Consider the following 23801-nt stretch of genomic DNA (forward strand, 5'->3'; position numbering starts at 1 on the left):
CTTCAGACAAGACGGACATGCATAGCAACTCACATGATATTCAACGAAGAATAGTTGATACTGAAGGAGATATGCCCTAGAGGCAATAATAAAGTGGTTATTATTTATATCTTTATGTTTATGATAAATGTTTATATATCATGCTAGAATTGTATTAACCGAAACATTAGTACATGTGTGATATGTAGACAAACAAGAAGTCCCTAGTATGCCTCTTAAACTAGCTTGTTGATTAATGGATGATTAGTTTCATAATCATGAACATTGGATGTTATTAATAACAAGGTTATGTCATTGTGTGAATGATATAATGGACACACCCAATTAAGCGTAGCATAAGATCTCGTCATTAAGTTATTTGCTATAAGCTTTCGATACATAGTTACCTAGTCCTTATGACCATGAGATCATGTAAATCACTTATACCGGAAAGGTACTTTGATTACACCAAACACCACTGCGTAAATGGGTGGCTATAAAGGTGGGATTAAGTATCCGGAAAGTATGAGTTGAGGCATATGGATCAACAGTGGGATTTGTCCATCCCGATGACGGATAGATATACTCTGGGCCCTCTCGGTGGAATGTCGTCTAATGTCTTGCAAGCATATGAAAGAGTTCATAAGAGACCACATACCACGGTACGAGTAAAGAGTACTTGTCAGGAGACGAGGTTGAACAAGGTATAGAGTGATACCGAAGATCAAACCTCGGACAAGTAAAATATCGTGAGACAAAGGGAATTGGTAATGTATGTGAATGGTTCATTCGATCACTAAAGTCATCGTTGAATATGTGGGAGCCATTATGGATCTCCAGATCCCGCTATTGGTTATTGGTCGGAGTAAGTACTCAACCATGTCCGCATAGTTCTCGAACCGTAGGGTGACACACTTAAAAGTTGGATGTTGAAATGGTAGTTCTTGAATATGGAATGGAGTTGGAATATTTGTTCGGAGTCCCGGATGAGATCCCGGACATCACGAGGAGTTCCGGAATGGTCCGGAGAATAAGATTCATATATAGGATGTCATTTTATGTGAATTAAAATGTCGCGGAAGGTTCTATGGAAGGTTCTAGAAGGTTCTAGAAAAGTCCGGAAGAAACCACCAAGGAAGGTGGAGTCCACAAGGGACTCCACCTCCATGGCCGGCCAGCCCTAGTGGGGGTGGAGTCCCAAGTGGACTCCACCATAGGGGGCCGGCCAACCCCCACATGGGAGGTGGGAATCCCACCTTTGGGTGGGAGTCCTAGTTGGGCTAGGTTTGCCCCCTCCTATGGAAGGTTTTTGGTTTCGGGTCTTATTCGAAGACTTGGACACCAATACTTGGGATCCACCTATATAATGAGGGGCCAAGGGAGGGGGCCGGCCACCCTAAGACCACAAGCTGGCCGCCCCATTGAAGTGGCCGGCCACCCCCTCCCAAACCCTAGCCACCCCCTTCTCCTCCATATCTTCCGCGTAGCTTTAGCGAAGCTCCGCCGGATTTCTCCACCACCACCGACACCACGCCGTCGTGCTGTCGGATTCAAGAGGAGCTACTACTTCCGCTGCCCGCTGGAACGGGGAGGTGGACGTCGTCTTCATCAACAACCGAACGTGTGACCGAGTACGGAGGTGCTGCCCGTTCGTGGCGCCGGAACCGATCGTGATCAAGATCTTCTACGCGCTTTTGCAAGCGGCAAGTGAACGTCTACTGCAGCAACAAGAGCCTCCTCTTGTAGGCTTTGGAATCTCTTCAAGGGTGAGACTCGATAATCCCCTCGTTGCTACCGTCTTCTAGATTGCATCTTGGCTTGGATTTCGTGTTCGCGGTAGGAAAATTTTTGTTTTCTATGCTACGTTTTCCTACAGTGGTATCAGAGCCGTGTCTATGCATAGATGGTTGCACGAGTAGAACACAATGGTTTTGTGGGCGTTGATGCTCTTGTTATCTTTAGTTTGAGTACTTTGCATCTTTGTGGCATAGTGGGATGAAGCGGCCCGGACTAACTTTACATGACCGCGTTCATGAGACTTGTTCCTCGTTCGACATGCAACTTGTATTGCATAAGAGGCTTTGCGGGTGTCTGTCTCTCCTACTATAGTGAAGATTCAACTTACTCTTCTATTGAAAACATTAGTATCACCGTTGTGGTTCATGTTCGTAGGTAGATTAGATCTCTCTCGAAAACCCTAAACCACGTAAAATATGCAAACCAAATTAGAGGCGTCTAACTTGTTTTTGCAGGGTTTGGTGATGTGATATGGCCATGATATGATGATGAATATGTATGAGATGATCATTATTGTATTGTGGCAACCGGCAGGAGCCTTATGGTTGTCTTTAATTTTCATGTTGAGTAGTATTTCAAAGTAGTTGTTATAGTTGCTACATGAGGTGAACAACCATGAAGACGGCGCCATGAACCTTGACGCTACGCCGACAATGATGGAGATCATGCCCGAAGATGATGGAGATCATATCCGTGCTTTGGAGATCAAAGGCGCAAAGACAAAAGGGCCATATCATATCACATATGAACTGCATGTGATGTTAATCCTTTATGCATCTTATTTTGCTTAGATCGCGACGGTAGCATTATAAGATGATCCCTCACATTAATATCAAGATAATAAAGTGTTCTCCCCTCGTATGCACCGTTGTACAGTTAAATCGTTTCAAGCATCTCGTGATGATCGGATGTGATAGATTCAACGTTCACATACAACGGGTGTAAGCCATGTTGCACACGCGGAATACTTGGGTTTGCTTGACGAGCCTAGCATGTACAGACATGGCCTCGGGACAACGGAAACCGAAAGGTTGAACACGAGTCATATGGATGATATGATCAACATGTTGATGTTCACCATTGAAGCTACATCATCTCACGTGATGATCGGTTTTGGTGTAGTGGATTTGGATCGTGTACCACTTAACAACTATGAGGGATGTTGTATTAAGTGGGAGTTCATTAGTAATTAGATTAAAACATGAACTAATTATCATAAACATAGTTTGAGTAGTATTTTGTATTAATTTTGTAGTATTGGCATCCGTTTACTACTATGCGCTAGTCTTGTTATTGAGATAGAAATACTGTTAAATCTGATAAGAAACTTTACGGATTAGTACCGTATTGTTAAAGAATCAAGAATTGATTAAGTCATATTGCAAATTTTTAGTAAACCTCACATTGTTGATTCAAAGAGCTATGGTTTCAATTAGTACCTAAAGTTATCTTGTCTCCGTGAAACTTGAAGTTCAAATCTGTTTGAAAAGTAAGGAGCTGAAAATTTAGTTTTCAGAAATAATCAAGGTATGAGATATATGTGATATCTAAGACCTTATTGCAAGATGATAGAATAAAGTTTGGTGAGACTACATAAACTCATAAGTTTTATGGGAATGTACGAAGGTTGAAGACGCAAGGCGTCACAATCCTCCAACTATTGGGGCACTAACGATATTCGCATATCCATGAAGTGACCATCCTTAAATATGCACCGTTACTAAGACTCGTCGTTTCGAAGCATCATGTGATGATCGGGTGTGATAGATTCTACGTGTGCATAAAACGGGTGCAAGCTAGATTTGCACATGCAAATACCAAGGTTAAAACTTTACGAGCCTAGCATGTACAGACATGGTCTCGGAAAGTCGTCATGATATGATGGATAAAATTATGAGTGAAACTGTTCATCATATTACAAAGTTACTAATAGTGAAATCTGGAACACTTGTCATATGATGATCAACTTCAAAGTAAGAACCTCAAGGTTATTGGTATTTGACCAACAAACCTAGAAGTTAATGATGTTGATGTGTTTTTCTGAATAATGAGGAAAGCTAAAAGAGAAACTACAAAAGATTATTGGCAGAAAGAAAGAAAAGACTAGAATGTCTAGCTCAGGTGTATATAAATGATATACATGTTATGGTTGTATTCCTAGTTAGGTCTCACAATGAAATTCTTGGGTATTAGTACCATATTGGTTGGTATGAAGTGTCATACAAAACAAAGCAATACAAGAATACAATGGCCTAAGTGACTGACAAGGAATATGATAGGAATGCACGTCTGGAACAAAATAAAGTGTTATTATGTTCATCGTTGGCATTCTATCTAGCCCTTAGAATTTATAATAAAGAACTTAATGATTGTTATTTTGCTCTGGTCAAATGAAAACAATGAGTTGTTCAAATTATGACATTACTCCATATATGATGGATAAGTTATTATAAATCTTAATGGTGAAACACACATACATAACACTGACGCTAAAATGCCATACGGCAAATGATTTGAATTCCACTTATTAGTGGAACCGCCATTTAGGTCATGTTAGAAAGGAACGCATGAAGGAACTCCATGCAAATGGATTTTTGGAGTCATTTGATTTTTGAATCATTTGGCGCTTGCAAAATCTTTTCTAAAGAGAATGATTAAAATACCATTCATAGGCCAAGAGTTTAACGGGCAACAAACTTAGTAAAAAAAATACATAATGATGTATGTGGTTCACTGAGCATAGTTGTGTGCGGGAGATTCTTCTACTTCATGAAAACTTTCAAACAATGAATTGAGTATATATGTGGATATATTCAATAAGGAAAAGTTTGAAACATTTGAATGGATTCAAATAAATTTCAGCATGAAGTGGAAATCATCGTAATAGAAAAGACAAATATCTATGATTGGATCATGGTGGAAATATTTGAATTACGAGTTTTAGCGAACATCTAAGAGAGTTATGAAATTGTTCTACAACTCACGTTTCTTGGAGTATCATAGTGATGAAGAAGTATCCAAGAGATGTATCCAATACTTGTTGGATCAATGATGAGATAAAATATTGATGCCATTATATTTTTGTGGATTATGCTTTAGTGACTACCGCTTTTACACTAAATAGAGCATCATCATGATCCGTTGAAATGACACCATACGAGTTATGGCATAGGTAAGAAACCTGATAGTCTTTTCTTAAATTTTGGTATGCATAGAATAAGTAAATAAGTTTACAACCAAAATCGGATGAATGTCTTTGTTGGTTATCCCAGAGATTTGATCGGGAATTCTTCCCACAAGACAAAGACAAAAGTGTTTGTCAATGTTTCTTATTTCAGAGAAATTTGTTTCTAGTGAAGTATTTGAGTGGGAGGACAATATAATTTGATAAGGTTTATGAACCTGAGCATAATGATCAGAGTAGCGCAACATCGGAATTGGTTTCGGAAGCGGCCACAACGATCATGGCTCCCATGACTACAAAGTATTTTAGTCATGGAGATCGAAGTACATATTGAACCTTGTAGGTATGGTTTACTTTGTGATCAAATAAATGATTTGTGGACAAAGGATTGATTTTGAACAATGATAAACCAACTACAAACAAAGAAGTTATGATGGGCCCTGACTCCGTTAAAATGGCCATGCGCCATGAAATCCAAGATAGATGAATACTTTTTGAAAGTAAATGGATCTATAAAATTGATGGACTTGGATGAAATATCCTTGAAGAAGCTTGACTTGTCGAAAAGTTGTTTACGACAAAGTTCAAATAGTTGACTACAACAAGATTAGATCTTCCGTAGCAATGCTTATAGTCTATGTGGATTATTCTAGTAATCACTACATATTTCTTTTATGAGATATGTTAGTAGGATGGCAAAATACATTACTTATCAGAAGTGTGTATTAAAGGTGTATACAAGATACAACCAAGAGTTTTGCTGGTCCGTGGAATACTAGATAAGTATACGAACTTCAATTGGATGAAGTAAGTATCACGGAGTTAGAATCTTCACCAGATGAAATAGTCAAAGAGTTTTTTGATTTCATCAGAGACGATGAAGAGGCTTGCATTTGCAAGAAATTAAGTGGGAGCGCTAAGACATATTTATAATACTTTATGTAGGTGACATATAGTTGGTTATAAATAATGTAATTATATACTTGATTAAAATGTTTCATTGAAAATTAACTTCAATGAAAGGATATGGACTAAAACATATTTAGTGTCAAGATCTATGAAGATAGATTGAAACACATGATAAGTTTAAGTCAAAGTACATAGAATGGATATTGAAATAGTTCAATATAGAAATATTAAGAAAATGTTCTTGTCATGTGAAGGTTTAACAAGACTTGAGTGTATCTGACACTCGATGAGTAAAAACACATGAGTGATTTTAGATCACGAATAAAATGTACAAAATCAGATATCTTGTGCTCTAAAATGTTATGAGCATATACCGGAATGATTCATAAGATGATCATGGGACGACAGTAAGAATATCCTTGAGTACTTTAGAAGAACTAAGGATATATATATATATTTTTGTATGAAGAAATGACAAACAAATCGATGTAAGGTGTTACACCGATATTGGTTTTATCACATATAAAATATAAATTCAATCTCAAATTAGACGAAGTGTTGTTTAAAAGGTAGCACAATGAGCTAGAAGTTGTCTATGCTAGATTTAGAAGGGTTCTAAATATGGTGACGGATTCTACAAAAGAAGGCAGAGTATGTCATTGTTTTGACAATGACAAAGGATGTTAAGTCAAGAGGTTCTTTGAGAACTTGGTGTAGTTCCGACAGAGTCAGAACTTTGAAGCTATATTGTGTGTGACAATATTAGTGACATATTTCAGACAGCGGAATTAAGGTTCCACCAGAAGATCAAACATATTTAATGCCAGCTCATTTGGAAATGAGTGATGCGTTGAGACGCAAATGAATTACAAAATACATACGTTTCTGAGCGTGTCAGATCCGATGACTAAAAACCTCTCCCGTGAGCAATACATGATAAAGCACCAGAAGGCTAAGGTGTTATATCTTTACAAATGTAAACTAGATTATTGACTCTAGTGCAAGTGGGAGACTGAAGGAGATATGCCCTAGAGGCAATAATAAAGTGGTTATTATTTATATCTTTATGTTTATGATAAATGTTTATATATCATGCTAGAATTGTATTAACCGAAACATTAGTACATGTGTGATATGTAGACAAACAAGAAGTCCCTAGTATGCCTCTTAAACTAGCTTGTTGATTAATGGATGATTAGTTTCATAATCATGAACATTGGATGTTATTAATAACAAGGTTATGTCATTGTGTGAATGATATAATGGACACACCCAATTAAGCGTAGCATAAGATCTCGTCATTAAGTTATTTGCTATAAGCTTTCGATACATAGTTACCTAGTCCTTATGACCATGAGATCATGTAAATCACTTATACCGGAAAGGTACTTTGATTACACCAAACACCACTGCGTAAATGGGTGGCTATAAAGGTGGGATTAAGTATCCGGAAAGTATGAGTTGAGGCATATGGATCAACAGTGGGATTTGTCCATCCCGATGACGGATAGATATACTCTGGGCCCTCTCGGTGGAATGTCGTCTAATGTCTTGCAAGCATATGAAAGAGTTCATAAGAGACCACATACCACGGTACGAGTAAAGAGTACTTGTCAGGAGACGAGGTTGAACAAGGTATAGAGTGATACCGAAGATCAAACCTCGGACAAGTAAAATATCGTGAGACAAAGGGAATTGGTAATGTATGTGAATGGTTCATTCGATCACTAAAGTCATCGTTGAATATGTGGGAGCCATTATGGATCTCCAGATCCCGCTATTGGTTATTGGTCGGAGTAAGTACTCAACCATGTCCGCATAGTTCTCGAACCGTAGGGTGACACACTTAAAAGTTGGATGTTGAAATGGTAGTTCTTGAATATGGAATGGAGTTGGAATATTTGTTCGGAGTCCCGGATGAGATCCCGGACATCACGAGGAGTTCCGGAATGGTCCGGAGAATAAGATTCATATATAGGATGTCATTTTATGTGAATTAAAATGTCGCGGAAGGTTCTATGGAAGGTTCTAGAAGGTTCTAGAAAAGTCCGGAAGAAACCACCAAGGAAGGTGGAGTCCACAAGGGACTCCACCTCCATGGCCGGCCAGCCCTAGTGGGGGTGGAGTCCCAAGTGGACTCCACCATAGGGGGCCGGCCAACCCCCACATGGGAGGTGGGAATCCCACCTTTGGGTGGGAGTCCTAGTTGGGCTAGGTTTGCCCCCTCCTATGGAAGGTTTTTGGTTTCGGGTCTTATTCGAAGACTTGGACACCAATACTTGGGATCCACCTATATAATGAGGGGCCAAGGGAGGGGGCCGGCCACCCTAAGACCACAAGCTGGCCGCCCCATTGAAGTGGCCGGCCACCCCCTCCCAAACCCTAGCCGCCCCCTTCTCCTCCATATCTTCCGCGTAGCTTTAGCGAAGCTCCGCCGGATTTCTCCACCACCACCGACACCACGCCGTCGTGCTGTCGGATTCAAGAGGAGCTACTACTTCCGCTGCCCGCTGGAACGGGGAGGTGGACGTCGTCTTCATCAACAACCGAACGTGTGACCGAGTACGGAGGTGCTGCCCGTTCGTGGCGCCGGAACCGATCGTGATCAAGATCTTCTACGCGCTTTTGCAAGCGGCAAGTGAACGTCTACTGCAGCAACAAGAGCCTCCTCTTGTAGGCTTTGGAATCTCTTCAAGGGTGAGACTCGATAATCCCCTCGTTGCTACCGTCTTCTAGATTGCATCTTGGCTTGGATTTCGTGTTCGCGGTAGGAAAATTTTTGTTTTCTATGCTACGTTATCCTATAGATGGCGTCCCCAGAAACATGGTTATCGCACAACAAGCAACTTAATAAGAGATAAAGTGCATAAGTACATATTCAATACCACAATAGTTTTTAAGCTATTTGTCCCATGAGCTATATATTGCAAAGGTGAATGATGGAATTTTAAAGGTAGCACTCAAGCAATTTACTTTGGAATGGCGGAGAAATACCATGTAGTAGGTAGGTATGGTGGACACAAATGGCATAGTGGTTGGCTCAAGGATTTTGGATGCATAAGAAGTATTCCCTCTCGATACAAGGTTTAGGCTAGCAAGGTTATTTGAAACAAACACAAGGATGAACGGCGCAGCAAAACTCACATAAAAGACATATTGTAAACATTATAAGACTCTACACCGTCTTCCTTGTTGTTCAAACTCAATACTAGAAATTATCTAGACTTTAGAGAGACCAAATATGCAAACCAAATTTTAGCATGCTCTATGTATTTCTTCATTTAATGGGTGCAAAGCATATGATGCAAGAGCTTAAACATGAGCACAACAATTGCCAAGTATCACATTATCCAAGACATTTTAGCAATTTACTACATGTATCATTTTCCAATTCCAACCATATAACAATTTAACGAAGAAGAAACTTCGCCATGAATATTATGAGTAGAGCCTAAGGACATACTTGTCCATATGCTACAGCGGAGCGTGTCTCTCTCCCATACAATGAATGCTAGGATCCATTTTATTCAAACAAAACAAAAACAAAAACAAACCGACGCTCCAAGAAAAGCACATAAGATGTGATGGAATAAAAATATATAGTTTCAGGGGAGGAACCTGATAATGTTGTCGATGAAGAAGGGGATGCCTTGGGCATCCCCAAGCTTAGACGCTTGAGTCTTCTTAGAATATGCAGGGGTGAACCACCGGGGCATCCCCAAGCTTAGAGCTTTCACTCTCCTTGATCATATTGCATCATACTCCTCTCTTGATCCTTGAAAACTTCCTCCACACCAAACTCGAAACAACTCATTAGAGGGTTAGTAGACAATAAAAATTAACATGTTCAGAGGTGACACAATCATTCTTAACACTTCTGGACATTGCATAAAGCTACTGGACATTAATGGATCAAAGAAATTCATCCAACATAGCAAAACTGGCAATGCGAAATAAAAGGCAGAATCTGTCAAAAACAGAACAGTTCGTATTGACGAATTTTATCGAGGCACCAGACTTGTTCAAATGAAAATGCTCAAATTGAATGAAAGTTGCGTACATATCTGAGGATCACTCACGTAAATTGGCATAATTTTCTGAGTTACCTACAGAGAATTTTGCCCAGATTCGTGACAGCAAAGAAATCTGAAACTGCGCAGTAATCCAAATCTAGTATGAACTTTACTATCAACGACTTTACTTGGCACAACAAAACACAAAACTAAGATAAGGAGAGGTTGCTACAGTAGTAAACAACTTCCAAGACTCAAATATAAAACAAAAATACTGTAGTAAAAACATGGATTGCCTCCCATAAGCGCTTTTATTTAACGCCTTTCAGCTAGGCGCAGAAAGCGTGTATCAAGTATTATCAAGAGACGAAGTGTCAACATCATAATTTGTTCTAATAATAGAATCAAAAGGTAATTTCATTCTCTTTCTAGGGAAGTGTTCCATACCTTTCTTGAGAGGAAATTGATATTTTATATTACCTTCCTTCATATCAATAGTAGCACCAACAGTTCGAAGAAAAGGTCTTCCCAATATAATGGGACAAGATGCATTGCATTCAATATCCAAGACAACAAAATCAACGGGGACAAGGTTATTGTTAACGGTAATGCGAACATTATCAACTTTCCCCAAAGGTTTCTTTGTAGAATGATCAGCAAGAGTAACATCCAAATAACAATTTTTCAGCGGTGGCAAGTCAAGCATATTATAGATTTTCTTAGGCATAACGGAAATACTTGCACCAAGATCACATAAAGCATTACAATCAAAATCTTTAACCTTCATCTTAATGATGGGCTCCCAACCATCCTCTAGCTTTCTAGGAATAGAGGCTTCGCGCTCTAGTTTCTCTTCTCTAGCTTTTATGAGAGCATTTGTAATATGTTGCGTGAAAGCCAAATTTATAGCACTAGCATTAGGACTTTTAGCAAGTTTTTGTAAGAACTTTATAACTTCAGAGATGTGGCAATCATCAAAATTCAAACCATTATAATCTAAAGCAATGGGATCATCATCCCCAATGTTGGAAAAAATTTCAGCAGTTTTATCACAGGCAATTTCAGCAGTTTTAGCGATTTGTGCGGTTTCTCGCGCTTTGCATTAGAAGTGGAAACATTGCTAACACCAATTATTTTATTAGTAATAGTAGGAGGTGCAGCAACTTGTGTAGCATTAGCATTACTAGTGGTGGTAATAGTCCAAACCTTAGCTACATTCTTCTCTTTAGCTAGTTTTTCATTTTCTTCTCTATCCCACCTAGCACGCAATTCAGCCATTAATCTTATATTCTCATTAATTCTAACTTGGATGGCATTTGCTGTAGTAACAATTTTATTTTCAATATCCCTATTAGGCATAACTTTCGATTTCAAAAGATCAACATCAGAGGCAAGACTATCAACCTTAGAAGCGAGAATATCAATTTTATTGAGTTTTTCCTCAACAGATTTGTTAAAGGCAGTTTGTGTACTAATAAATTCTTTAAGCATAGCTTCAAGTCCAGGGGGGTGTATTCCTATTATTATTGTAAGAATTCCCATAAGAATTAGCATAACCGTTACCATTATTATAAGGATATGGCCTATAGTTATTACTAGAATTGTTCCGATAAGCATTGTTGTTGAAATTATTATTTTTAATGAAATTCACATCAACATTTTCTTCTTGAGCAACCAATGAAGCTAAAGGAACATTATTAGGATCAACATTAGATCTACCATTCACAAGCATAGACATAATAGCATCAATCTTATCACTCAAGGAAGAGGTTTCTTCGACAGAATTTACCTTCTTACCTTGTGGAGCTCTTTCTGTGTGCCATTCAGAGTAGTTGATCATCATATTATCAAGAAGCTTTGTTGCTTCACCAAGAGTGATGGACATAAAGGTACCTCCAGCAGCTGAATCCAATAGGTTCCGCGAAGAAAAATTCAGTCCTGCATAAAAGGTTTGGATGATCATCCAAGTAGTCAGTCCATGGGTTGGGCAATTTTTAACCAAAGATTTCATTCTTTCCCATGCTTGTGCAACATGCTCAGTATCTAATTGTTTAAAATTCATTATGCTACTCCTCAAAGATATAATTTTAGCAGGGGGATAATATCTACCAATAAAAGCATCCTTGCATTTAGTCCATGAATCAATACTATTCTTAGGCAGAGATAGCAACCAATCTTTAGCGTTTCCTCTTAATGAGAAAGGGAACAATTTTAATTTTATAATGTAACCATCTACATCTTTATATTTTTGCATTTCACATAGTTCAACAAAATTATTGAGATGGGCAGCAGCATCATCAGAACTAACACCAGAAAATTGCTCTCGCATAACAAGATTCAGTAAAGCAGGTTTAATTTCAAAGAATTCTGCTGTAGTAGCAGGTGGAGCAATAGGTGTGTATAAGAAATCATTATTATTTGTGGTTGTGAAGTCACACAACTTAGTATTTTCAGGAGTGGCCATTTTAGCAACAGTAAATAAAGCAAACTAGATAAAGTAAATGCAAGTAACTAATTTTTTTTGTGTTTTTTGATATAGAGTGCAAGACAGTAAATAAAGTAAAGCTAGCAACTAATTTTTTTGTGTTTTGATATAATGCAGCAAACAAAGTAGTAAATAAAATAAAGCAAGACAAAAACAAAGTAAAGAGATTGGGATGTGGAGACTCCCCTTGCAGCGTGTCTTGATCTCCCCGGCAACGGCGCCAGAAATTTGCTTGATGCATGTAGTTGACATGTCCGTTGGGAACCCCAAGAGGAAGGTGTGATGCGCACAGCGGAAAGTTTCCCTCAGTAAGAAACCAAGGTTTAATCGAACCAGTAGGAGTCAAGAAGCACGTTGAAGGTTGATGGCGGCAGGATGTAGTGCGGCGCAACACCAGAGATTCTGGCGCCAACGTGGAACCTGCACAACACAACCAAAGTACTTTGCCCCAACGAAACAGTGAGGTTGTCAATCTTACCGGCTTGCTGTAACAAAGGATTAACCGTATTGTGTGGAAGATGATTGTTTGCAGAAAACAGTAGAACAGTATTGCAGTAGATTGTATGCGATGTAAAGAATAGGACCGGGGTCCACAGTTCACTAGAGGTGTCTCTCCCATAAGATAAACAGCATGTTGGGTGAACAAATTACAGTTGGGCAATTGACAAATAGAGAGGGCATGACCATGCACATACATATTATGATGAGTATAGTGAGATTTAATTGGGCATTATGACAAAGTACATAGACCGCTATCCAGCATGCATCTATGCCTAAAAAGTCCACCTTCAGGTTATCATCCGAACCCCCTCCAGTATTAAGTTGCTAACAACAGACAATTGCATTAAGTATTGCGCGTAATGTAATCAGTGACTACATCCTCGAACATAGCACCAATGTTTTATCCCTAGTGGCAACAGCACATCCATAACCTTAGAGGTTCTTGTCACTCCTCCAGATTCACGGAGACATGAACCCACTATCGAGCATAAATACTCCCTCTTGGAGTTACTAGCATCAACTTGGCCAGAGCATCTACTAATAACGGAGAGCATGCAAGATCATAAACAACACATAGACATAACTTTGATAATCAACATAACAAGTATTCTCTATTCATCGGATCCCAACAAACGCAACATATAGAATTACAGATAGATGATCTTGATCATGTTAGGCAGCTCACAAGATCCAACAATGAAGCACAATGAGGAGAAGACAACCATCTAGCTACTGCTATGGACCCATAGTCCAGGGGTGAACTACTCACTCATCACTCCGGAGGCGACCATGGCGGTGAAGAGTCCTCCGGGAGATGAATCCCCTCTCCGGCAGGGTGCCGGAGGAGATCTCCAGAATCCCCCGAGATGGGATTGGCGGCGGCGGCGTCTCAGTAAGGTTTTCCGTATCGTGGCTCTCGGTACTGGGGGTTTCGCGACAAAGGCTATTTGTAGGCGGAAGGGCAGGTCAAGAGGCGGCACGAGGGGCCCACACTACAGGTCGGCGCGGCTAGGGCTTGGGCCGCGCCGCCCTAGGGTGTGGCCACCTCGTGGCCCCACTTCGTCTCCTCTTCGGTCTTCTCGAAGCTTCGTGGCAAAATAGGACCCTGGGCGTTGATTTCGTCCAATTCCGAGAATATTTCGTTACTAGGATTTCTGAAACCAAAAACAGCAGAAAACAGCAACTGGCTCTTCGGCATCTTGTTAATAGGTTAGTTCCAGAAAATGCACGAATATGACATAAAGTGTGCATAAAACATGTAGATATTATCAATAATGTGGCATGGAACACAAGAAATTATCGATACGTCGGAGACGTATCAATGACATCCATATAACTAGTTGCATCTCACAATGAACATAGTCGTGTATGTTTCACCCCTAATGATATGCGGAGTGACACCGAGTAAGGTTTCACCTCGCCACGTGTCGCCGCCGCTTCCACGTGCCTCGCCCCGTCGCTGCCCGCGTGCGACGTGTGTAGCCGTAGCTTACACGTGCCTCGCCACGTGTCGGCGCCGCTTCCACGTGCCTCGCCCCGTCGCTGCCCGCGTGCGCTATATAGAGCGACGAGTGCGGGCGCAACCACACGTCTCCACCGCCTCTGCTCATTCATCTCCGGGATGCCTCCACGTCGTCGAGGGGCGTCCGGTTTCCGTGGCGTTCGAGTGCGTCCGAGCGGTAGGTTCTACGCCGAGATACGCGCCGGTGGCTTCCGCCTCACCCTCGGCACGTACAACACGCCGGAGCTGGCGGCGCGCGCTTACGACGCGGCGGCGTGGCGTTTTCGGCGGCCACGGCGCGACATGAACTTCCCGGATGTTGAATCGCTAGAGGAGGCAGAGTTCCTCGCGCCACCGCCGTGCCTCGTCGACGACGAGGACCGTCGACGGCACCGCTAGGTGCAGCGCAGGATCGCCATCGCCGAGCACGACGAGCAGTTGATGCGCCAGTGGAGGGCGCAGTTCCCCAACGACGTCGACAACACCGACGCGTTCTTCGCTATCCTTAGGGCACAACGCAGGTCCAACAGGCGCCACCGTCGGGCCGTCGCCAACTTCGAGCTCGAGAACCCGAATACAACTTGGACCGAAGACGACCCTCGGTGGGATGACATTTGGACGGAGACAACCTCCGACGACGACTGAGACTAGACTAGTAATTTATCTATTTTATTGTAATTTCAATAAAGTCGTTGTCGGTTCTATTAGTTTAAATTTAGTTTATAAAGTCGTTGACGGTTGTTTGTTCAATAAAGTGGTTGACACGAAATTTATTACGACTGAACTGAAATTAAAGTACAGAGCTCAACTGAAAATTAAGATACATGGCCAGATTCGAATGTTGGAGCCATTCAATCATAGTCGTGCCTAGCCCTATAATACTCGCCACTGTAGTCATCATAGTCGCCGACGTCATCGTCGCTAGCATCGGGGTCACGGTTGTCCAACCTCGGCGGGTGAGCACGCGTGGGCTGGGATTGAGGGTAGCGCGGGCGGGGGCCACGATAGGCCAGGATGCTCTGGAGAGTCCGGCCGCGCCACCACATCCGACGGCCGGCCTCGTTGAAGTTCGAAGGAGGCGGGCCGTCCTCCTCGTACCTGGCAACCGCCCTTTCACGTCGATTGATGAAGAAGCTGTCCCAAGTCGGGCTGTAGTCGGGATGCCACTGGGGATTCCTCCGCTGCTCAGGCGTGAGCTCGAAATAGTACTGGTTCATGATGGCCATCTCGCGTGGCACACCAAGAGGGATAGGAGGGATCGGTACGCCTCCGACGCTCAGCAACCAGCCGGTCGGGACGCGGTAGCCGGGCGGGCAGGGGTAGTTCGAGGCGCAAAGCGCCTCCGCCTCCCGGGGTGTTAGACATACGATGGAAGCCATGGGAGAGAGTGATGAGGTTTGCAGATATGAGTCCAAGCCTACATATATATACTGGAAAAATGGCGGGAATGCGGGAAGAAAATAGGCGGGAACGAAGTGGCGCGTGAAACTTTCATCCCGGGTGGAGGCTCAAACCGCGACTAAAGGTGTCAGTAACCTTTTGTCACGGTTGGTGGCTGCAACCGCGACTAAAGGTGTCGGCAGGATAAGGACGTGTGGGTGGATGCACTGCTCGATGAGATAAAGCATGTAGCGCACGACGGCCTGTCGAAGGAATAAGACAAAGTAGAAGCGGTGCCGTTCCTATAAAATTTCCATGCAAGCCCGTGAAAGACTCCGTCTCCTCTAACAGTGTTGGGGAAAGGGTTCTCATTATTACATAAATGTAGAGATTGTCTTGGGAACTATATATGAAGAATACATTATTACATCGCCATCTAGTGTTGTGATCTTCTACGCCGTAGCCACGGAGAATCTTCATCATTTAGCAAGATGCTTGGGTCAATTTTCACCGTGAAGGGCGGAATTTCTTTAAACTTATTATAATCTTCTGACATGTCTGTCTTGTCATCCACTCCCACGATGTTTCTTTTCCCCGAAAGAACTATGTGGCGCTTTGGCTCCTCGGTTGATGTATTCTTTTGTTGATTTCTTTTTCTTGATTTGCTAGACATGTCCTTCACGTAGAAAACTTGAGCCACCTCGCTGGCTAGGACAAAAGGGTCGTCCAGGTACGCAAGATTGTTGGGATCCACTGTTATCATACCGTACTTATCGTCAATATGTATAGCGCTGAGCTTCACCCATTTGCACCGAAACAAAGGGACCTTAAAAGTGGGACCATAGTCAAGTTCCCATATCTCCTCTATGTATCCATAATATGTGGTGGTCTGCCCATTCTCGTCTTTTGCATCGAAGCGGACACCGCTGTTTTGGTTGGTGCTCTTTTTATCTTGGTCGATCGTGTAAAATGTATTCTCATTTATCTCGTACCCTTGGAATGTACATATGTTTGAAGATGGTAACCTGGCTAACAAGTACAGCTGCTCCACAACAGATGGGTCATTAATGAGATGTCTTTGCAACCAACTGCCGAAGGTATTCATGTGTTGACGTGTAATCAAGGACTCGGGCTGGCTCGGGTTTATTTCTCGTAAAACATTCTTATGTTTCTCGATGTACGGAGCCACCAAGCTGGAATTGTATAGAACTGTGTAGTGTGCTTGATTGAAAGAAATCTTGTCCCTCCACACCGTTGCTTTCCTTCCTAGTGTGCCTTTTCCAGTCAGCCTCCCCTCATACCGAGATTCAGGAACACCAATCGGCTTAAGGTCAGGAAGAAAGTCAACACAAAACTCAATGACCTCCTCAGTTCCGTAGCCCTTTGAGATACTTCCTTCCGGCCTAGCTCGGTTATGAACATATTTCTTTAAGACTCCCATGAACCTCTCGAAGGGGAACATATTGTGTAGAAATACATGACCGAGAATCCTAATCTCTTCAACTAGGTGAACGAGGAGGTGCGTCATAATATTGAAGAAGGATGGTGGGAACAACAACTCGAAGCTGACAAGACATTGGACCACATCTTCCTGTAATCCTGACAAAGTTTCTGGATCCATTACCTTCTGAGAAATTGCGTTGAGGAATGCACATATCTTCACAATGGCTAGTCGAACATTTTCTGGTAGAAGTCCCCTCAATGCAATCGGAAGCAATTGTGTCATAAGCACGTGACAGTCATGGGACTTCAGGTTCTGGAATTTTTTCTCCTTCATATTTACTATCCCCTTTATATTCGACGAGAAACCAGACGGAACCTTGATACTGAATAGGGCTTCAAAAAAGATCTCCTTCTCTTGTTTGGTAAGAGCGTAGCTGGCAGGCCCTACAAACTGCCCTGGATGATTGCCGTTTCGTCCTTTATGAAGTTCCTGGTCCTCCCGTGCTTCTGGTGTATCTTTTGTCTTTCCATACACGCCCAGAAAACCTAGAATATTCACACAAAGATTCTTGGTCAGGTGCATCACGTCGATTGCAGAGCGGACTTCCAGGACTTTCCAATATTCTAGCTCCCAAAAAATAGATTTCTTCTTCCACATGGGCGCGTGTCCGTCATCGTCTTTCGGAACAGTGTTCGCTGGACCCTTTCCAAAGATAACATTTAAATCCTTGACCATGTCAAATATATCAGCACCACTACGGGGGACAGGCTTCGGACGGCGGTCTGCCTCGCCATCGAAATGCTTACCTTTTTTCCTTAAGGGATGCTTGCGCGGAAGGAAACGACGATTGAACGGGTACACAACTTTTCTTCTTTTTCCCAAATATTTACTTTCAGTCTCATCTAAACAGTGTGTGCATGCATTGTATCCTTTATTCATCTGTCTTGAAATGTTACTGAGAACAGGCCAATCATTGATGGTTACGAATAGCAACGCTCGTAGGTCAAATTCTTGCTCCGTGTGCTCATCCCACACACGTACACCTGGTTTGGCCCACAACTCCAAAAGTTCATCGACTAATGGCCTTAGGTACACATCAATGTCGTTGCCCGGTTGCTTTGGGCCTTGGATAAGCACTGGCATCATAATGAACATCCGCTTCATGCACAACCAAGGAGGAAGATTGTAGATACATAGAGTCATGGGCCAGGTGCTGTGACTGCAGCTCTGCTCCCCAAAAGGATTCATGCCATCTGTACTTAGACCAAAGTATAAGTTCCTTGCCTCACCTGCAAAATCCGGGAACTCTCTCCCGATGTTTCTCTACTGCCAACCATCAGCGGGGTGCCTCAACATCGCGTCTTTCTTACGTTCTTCCATGTGCCATCGCAACAACTTGGCATGCTCTTTGTTTCTGAACAAACGTTTCAACCGTGGTATTATTGGAGCATACCACATCACCTTCGCAGGAACCCTCTTCCTGGGTGGCTCGCCCTCAACATCACCAGGGTCATCTTTTCTGATCTTATACCGCAATGCACCACATATCGGACATTTAGTCAAATTCTCGTACTTCTCACCGCGGTAGAGGATACAGTCATTAATGCATGCATGTATCTTCTGCACATCTAATCCTAGAGGGCAGACAAGCTTCTTTGCTTCATATGTACTGACGGGCAATTCATTATTTCTTGGAAACAGCTTCTTTAATATTATCATCAATTTCTCAAATCCCGAGTCAGTCACACCGACCTCTGCCTTCCATTTCAGCAATTCCAATATGCTACCCAGCTTTCTATGCCCATCTTCACAACCTGGGTACAACAATTTGTGGTGGTCCTCTAACATCTTGTCGAACTGCAACCTCTCCTTATCCGTGCCACAGTCTCTTCTTGCATCAGAAATGGTCCGACGAAGATCATCATCAACAGGATCATCTGATGCCTGTTCTTCACCTCCTTCTTCATTGTCGTCCATTGCGGTATCAAAGCATTCAGAGAACATAGATCGGTGCTGGTCATCATTATCTTCTTCCTCATCGCCGTCTTCCATCATAACCCCTTCTTCTCCGTGCTTGGTCCAAACATTATAGCTGGACATGAATCCAAACCGAAGCAGGTGGCTCTTAATGTCTCTTGAGCAAGAGTAATCCTTCTCGTTCTTACATTTTAGACATGGACAGCACATAAAACCTTGCTTCGACTTGTTGGCCTCGGCCACAAGCAGGAAAGAATTCACGCCCTCTCTGAAAGCGGGAGCACATCGGTTACCGTACATCCATGGATGACTCATCTGCATCATAAGTACAATTATATATGTATCAGATGCAATCACCTTGCTAAAATTAGTATTGTACGGACTATGCATATCTATATAGTCGAGAAAATAGTTGCTAACCTTTTAGGATCAAAAAGAGGAGAAATCTTATCAAATAAAACCAAGTGGCATCCCTCTCACAAGCATTCCATCAAACACCTCTTGTGCACATGTAGAAAAAATGAGCTAGCATACACCTCCACCTTCACCACCAAGGAAAAAATGAGGTGGGGGGTGGCTGGCTGCTTCTATATATATAGGCATTGTCGCGGGCCGTATTACGACCCACGACAAAAGGGGTGCCGACAGGAGGCGCCAGCCCTCAGACCCCTTTTGTCGCGGGTCGTAATACGGCCCGCGACAAAAGGGCGCGACAAAAGGCCCTGCCCGCTCCACATGGTTTCGGGGCGACGTGGCCAGGCCATTTGTCGCGGGTGCAGGCGCGCCCGCGACAAAAGGCTCCCACGGAAGCCCTGTTTTCCACTAGTGCATTCCACGTAGATTGCTAATTTCGGCGTTGAGTTTGGCTGGGTGAGCTTCATGTCGTCCGCAGCCTGCCGTTGGAGACCATCTAGTCAAGCACATCGCCGTGCCCAATTCCACATCGATCTGATAGTTTGTCAGACTTAGGAAGATAAACGGCTCTGATCTCGAAGTAAGAAACCTTATTGCTGGCCTTGGCGCACCACCGATAGAGTGGCCATGGCGCACCAAATGATCGCACCATCAAAGGGGTTGATCTACAGGGCTCTCCATTAGCGTTTGGTCTACCGGAGAAATATTAAGGTAGGATGGGGTAATATTGGTACTACATGTTCCTACAACCTAACACAACATAAAGAAATAGAAAAAATCCATGGATCAACTACTCATGGCCTCGATCCATGGGCAGTTGCTCGGGATGAGTTGTGGACGATCCAGCAGATGCTCTCGTCAACTACGGTCCTCCGGCGTCAAAATTGCTTGGAGCATATGAGGAATCGACGGGAGATGCTAGCGGCTACGCATGGCCTCGATCCCGACCTGACGGCGCTCCGGCGACGTCCACTGACGGCGCTCGACCACATCCAGCGCAATCCCGACATCCGCCGCAGGGCGCGTGGGCCGGCCCTGCCCTCGTTTTCCTCTCTGTTTCGTTGGGAAGATGCAGTCCCCGTAAATAATCCTATCCGACTGGACGACGGGGCGAGGCCGAAGTCGCGGGCAAGGGCGGAGAAGGATCTGTACCAAGACAAGATGTCGGCATGACCTGCGCCAGGAATCGTTCGGCACCAGCACTTGGAGCTCGGCCATGACAAATATATAGATGGATTACGGCAACAAAACAGCCGCGAGAATACATAGGACTTATGCTCCTTTTTGTCGACTGACGACCGGACCGAGGGGTCGTGCATACGTTGGACATATGTTTAGTTCCGCTGGTTTCTTTTACCGGTACGAATCATGTATTGTTCTTGGAAACCAGAGTCCAGACGTCCTACAATCCCCGGTAAAAGTAGCGACTACCAACTGGACTCGAATTCTCTCACCATCCTATGTGGGATACGTAGCAACAGACGAAAGCGCCTAAAAGAAGAGACGAAAGTGTAAGGTGATGGACCAAACTACGAAAACACTTCTCCCTTTATTATTAGGTAATAGATAATACAATCCTCTTGTATACTTGTAAAAAATACATAAAAATAAATACATGCAACAGAATGCTATTGTGTTCCGTAAAAACTAAGTTTACATACACCAAGTTCTTTGAATATGTCTGTCTGTAGTTTCGTTATTTGCTTCTTCTGTTTCCCTCGAAATATCTGGCCGAAAAGGCCTCATATATGGCAAGTAGACAAAAGCTTCCTTCAACATAATGTCAAAAATCATTATTTGGTCCAAACGAAATTACTTGTAAAAGAGAGAAACGAGATTCATCTGCGCAACCACAGGCAAGTTATTAACCGATACAACACGCTCGGTGAAGAAATCGGCAAGATCTTGGGTGAAACAAAACTTTCCAAGTGCAGTACACAAAGACCAACGTTGCCCAAAATATTACTCGTGAACTTCGTGAGATGTGTGCATGTCCCGGTGAATGGATCGTAGACTTGTAGTGTCGGAGTTACATTCGGTCTACTGCACGTGTAGAATGGATCGTAGACTTGTAGTGTCGGAGTTGCATTCGGTCTATTGCACGTGTAGAAGAGCAACTTTCGACCATCACGCATGACCGTCAAAGGCCTCAACGAAAACAAGAAGGCGGTTGGAGGCATGGGTATCGTGTACACATTGAGCCAGGTGCCTTTGGCCGAATCAGTCAGGACCCATATGAGGCATAGGTTTATTGAACTGTATCGTACCATGCATAGGGCGTCATTAAGACTGACCATACATTTATACTCATGTAGTTTGTCACCGGATATTTTCGTTGGACCTTTGATGCAAGCCTTCCATACTTCACTTTCAAGATCAAAGCCGAGCACATAGTAATCGTCCACCTGCGGTGTCGCGACCTTGTATAAGAAGTGCATGACACCATTGAGTGTGACCGCGGAGCCAAGATTATAGCCGTTAGTGAGTAGGGGCGGAGTTGGAGCAGATTTCACCTGCCTCCACTTGGCGCCATCTTCTAATGTGAGAATCTTACAGGGATCATGTTTGCTCATGAGGCAAACTACCTTGTACTTGCGAGACGGGATAGCACAACCGACGTTGAGGCTGCAGAACGATTCGTGGTTCAACTCAGCAGAGGTCCTCACCACATTCAAAGTGGCCAGATCTATCACGCTGACATCATAGTTGGCGATGCAGACGCAGACAGGGCCGTGTGAGCTGTCCTTGATCGTCCAAAAACCTGGCTTCTCGATCACTCGTATGATGTTGCCGTCTATGTCCATCAACCGCAAGGTGCTGTTGAATTCAGGGGGCGAGGAGGTGGTGACTGACAGGAGTAGCGGCTCCACGCGGCTTTTGTGCGTGGTGAGGAATGCCGGGCTGGAGATGAGAGCGCGCCACGCTCTGGACACGCAGCGGAGTCTGCACGCAGGCTTCACCGGCACCCATGAGAGTATCTCGAAGATGGCATCGTCTGTCAAAGACGGCAGCATGGTCGGCGATGCGATGGTAGCAGAAACCATTGCTTCACCTGCAAGTTTCAGAGAGGGGGAGAAAGAGAAATATTGCTTTGGCAATTGCCATGCATAGCATCGATCGTGTAGCATCTGCTCGCTATTTATAGAGCAAAAACCTGCATGTTTCTGAGACGGGGGGAAAGAGAAACATTGCTTTGGCATTGGTCAAAGCATCATATGGCATCTGCTCCATATTTAAGCATATAGAGCTGGCCACAACGGAGCAGACCTTGAAAAGAATTCTGATTCCCAGCTGAGTTTCCCCGATTTGGAAAGAGAATGTACGGTGGTTTGCCGTGGAAAGATATCTCGTATGGTAACAGAAACTGAAATCAAAGATGGTCTCTTCCTATGATTGGTAAACGAACCGGTACCATACCCTCACGGTCATAAGTAGCACAGGATAGAAAATGTTTTTTTTTAACAGGTAAGGTCCCGAAGGGCCGAGAATCTCCATTAAACGGTGGGCACAATTACATAAAGAACCTTGGCTTGAGTAATAGTAGCACAAAAATCCTGTAAAATTACAAGAAGGACCTCAGAAAGAAAAAGAGAAAAGCAACCAAGTCCTTCTCCACCGCGTCGTTGGCTGAATCTCGGGCCACGGTTGCTGGCAGCGATGCCGGGGACTATGCCACTTGGTTCGCCGTTAGGATGGACCACCGTGCTGAGATTGTAGATCTTCCACCACAACACTAAGGCCTGGAGGAAGTTGATTCTCCCGAGGTGCGGCGAGGCCCCCTTGGCCAAGGATAGCGGCGGCTGAAGTCGCCGACGCTTGGGATCCGCCGCAGATTGAGCTTCTTGGCATCCCACTGTCGTTGGAGTTACGCTTCCTGCATCACCTCCCCACTAGTTCTCCCCTCGCCACCTCGGCCGTCCAGAGGAAGAAGAGAAGAGGGATACAGTGAAACAGAAGTCGGAATAGCCCACTCTCTTGCTGGTTTGGGCGGGCCAGAACCGCAGCACCACCTCCCCTCGCCACCATGGCCGGCCGGAGAGAGTGTTGCGACTCGGAACACCCTCGCCGGTACAGCAGCTGTTGTGCAAGCCCAAATCCCCCCGCCACCTCGGCCGGCTAGAGAGGGGGACACAGGAAAGCCAGACTGTACCTGCAAGAGAAGACTCACAACGATTTTATTTGACGGTGCAGTGGCCTCCGCCACCAGCCCTAACTCC

At 43.6% G+C, this 23801-nt stretch overlaps 1 protein-coding gene across 1 annotated transcript in view; it reads right to left on the bottom strand.

The window, feature by feature from the left end:
• LOC127310165 (F-box protein At3g49450-like) overlaps positions 1-22628 on the bottom strand; it is a 37285-nt gene extending 14657 nt beyond the window's left edge. The window contains exon 1 of the mRNA XM_071822362.1: positions 21948-22628. Coding sequence (XP_071678463.1) covers positions 21948-22628 — 681 coding nt within the window. The remainder of the gene's footprint in view (positions 1-21947) is intronic.
• Between the last annotated feature and the right edge of the window lie 1173 nt (positions 22629-23801).

The sequence above is a fragment of the Lolium perenne genome, chromosome 6, assembly GCF_019359855.2.
Source record: "Lolium perenne isolate Kyuss_39 chromosome 6, Kyuss_2.0, whole genome shotgun sequence".
NCBI lineage: Eukaryota > Viridiplantae > Streptophyta > Magnoliopsida > Poales > Poaceae > Lolium > Lolium perenne.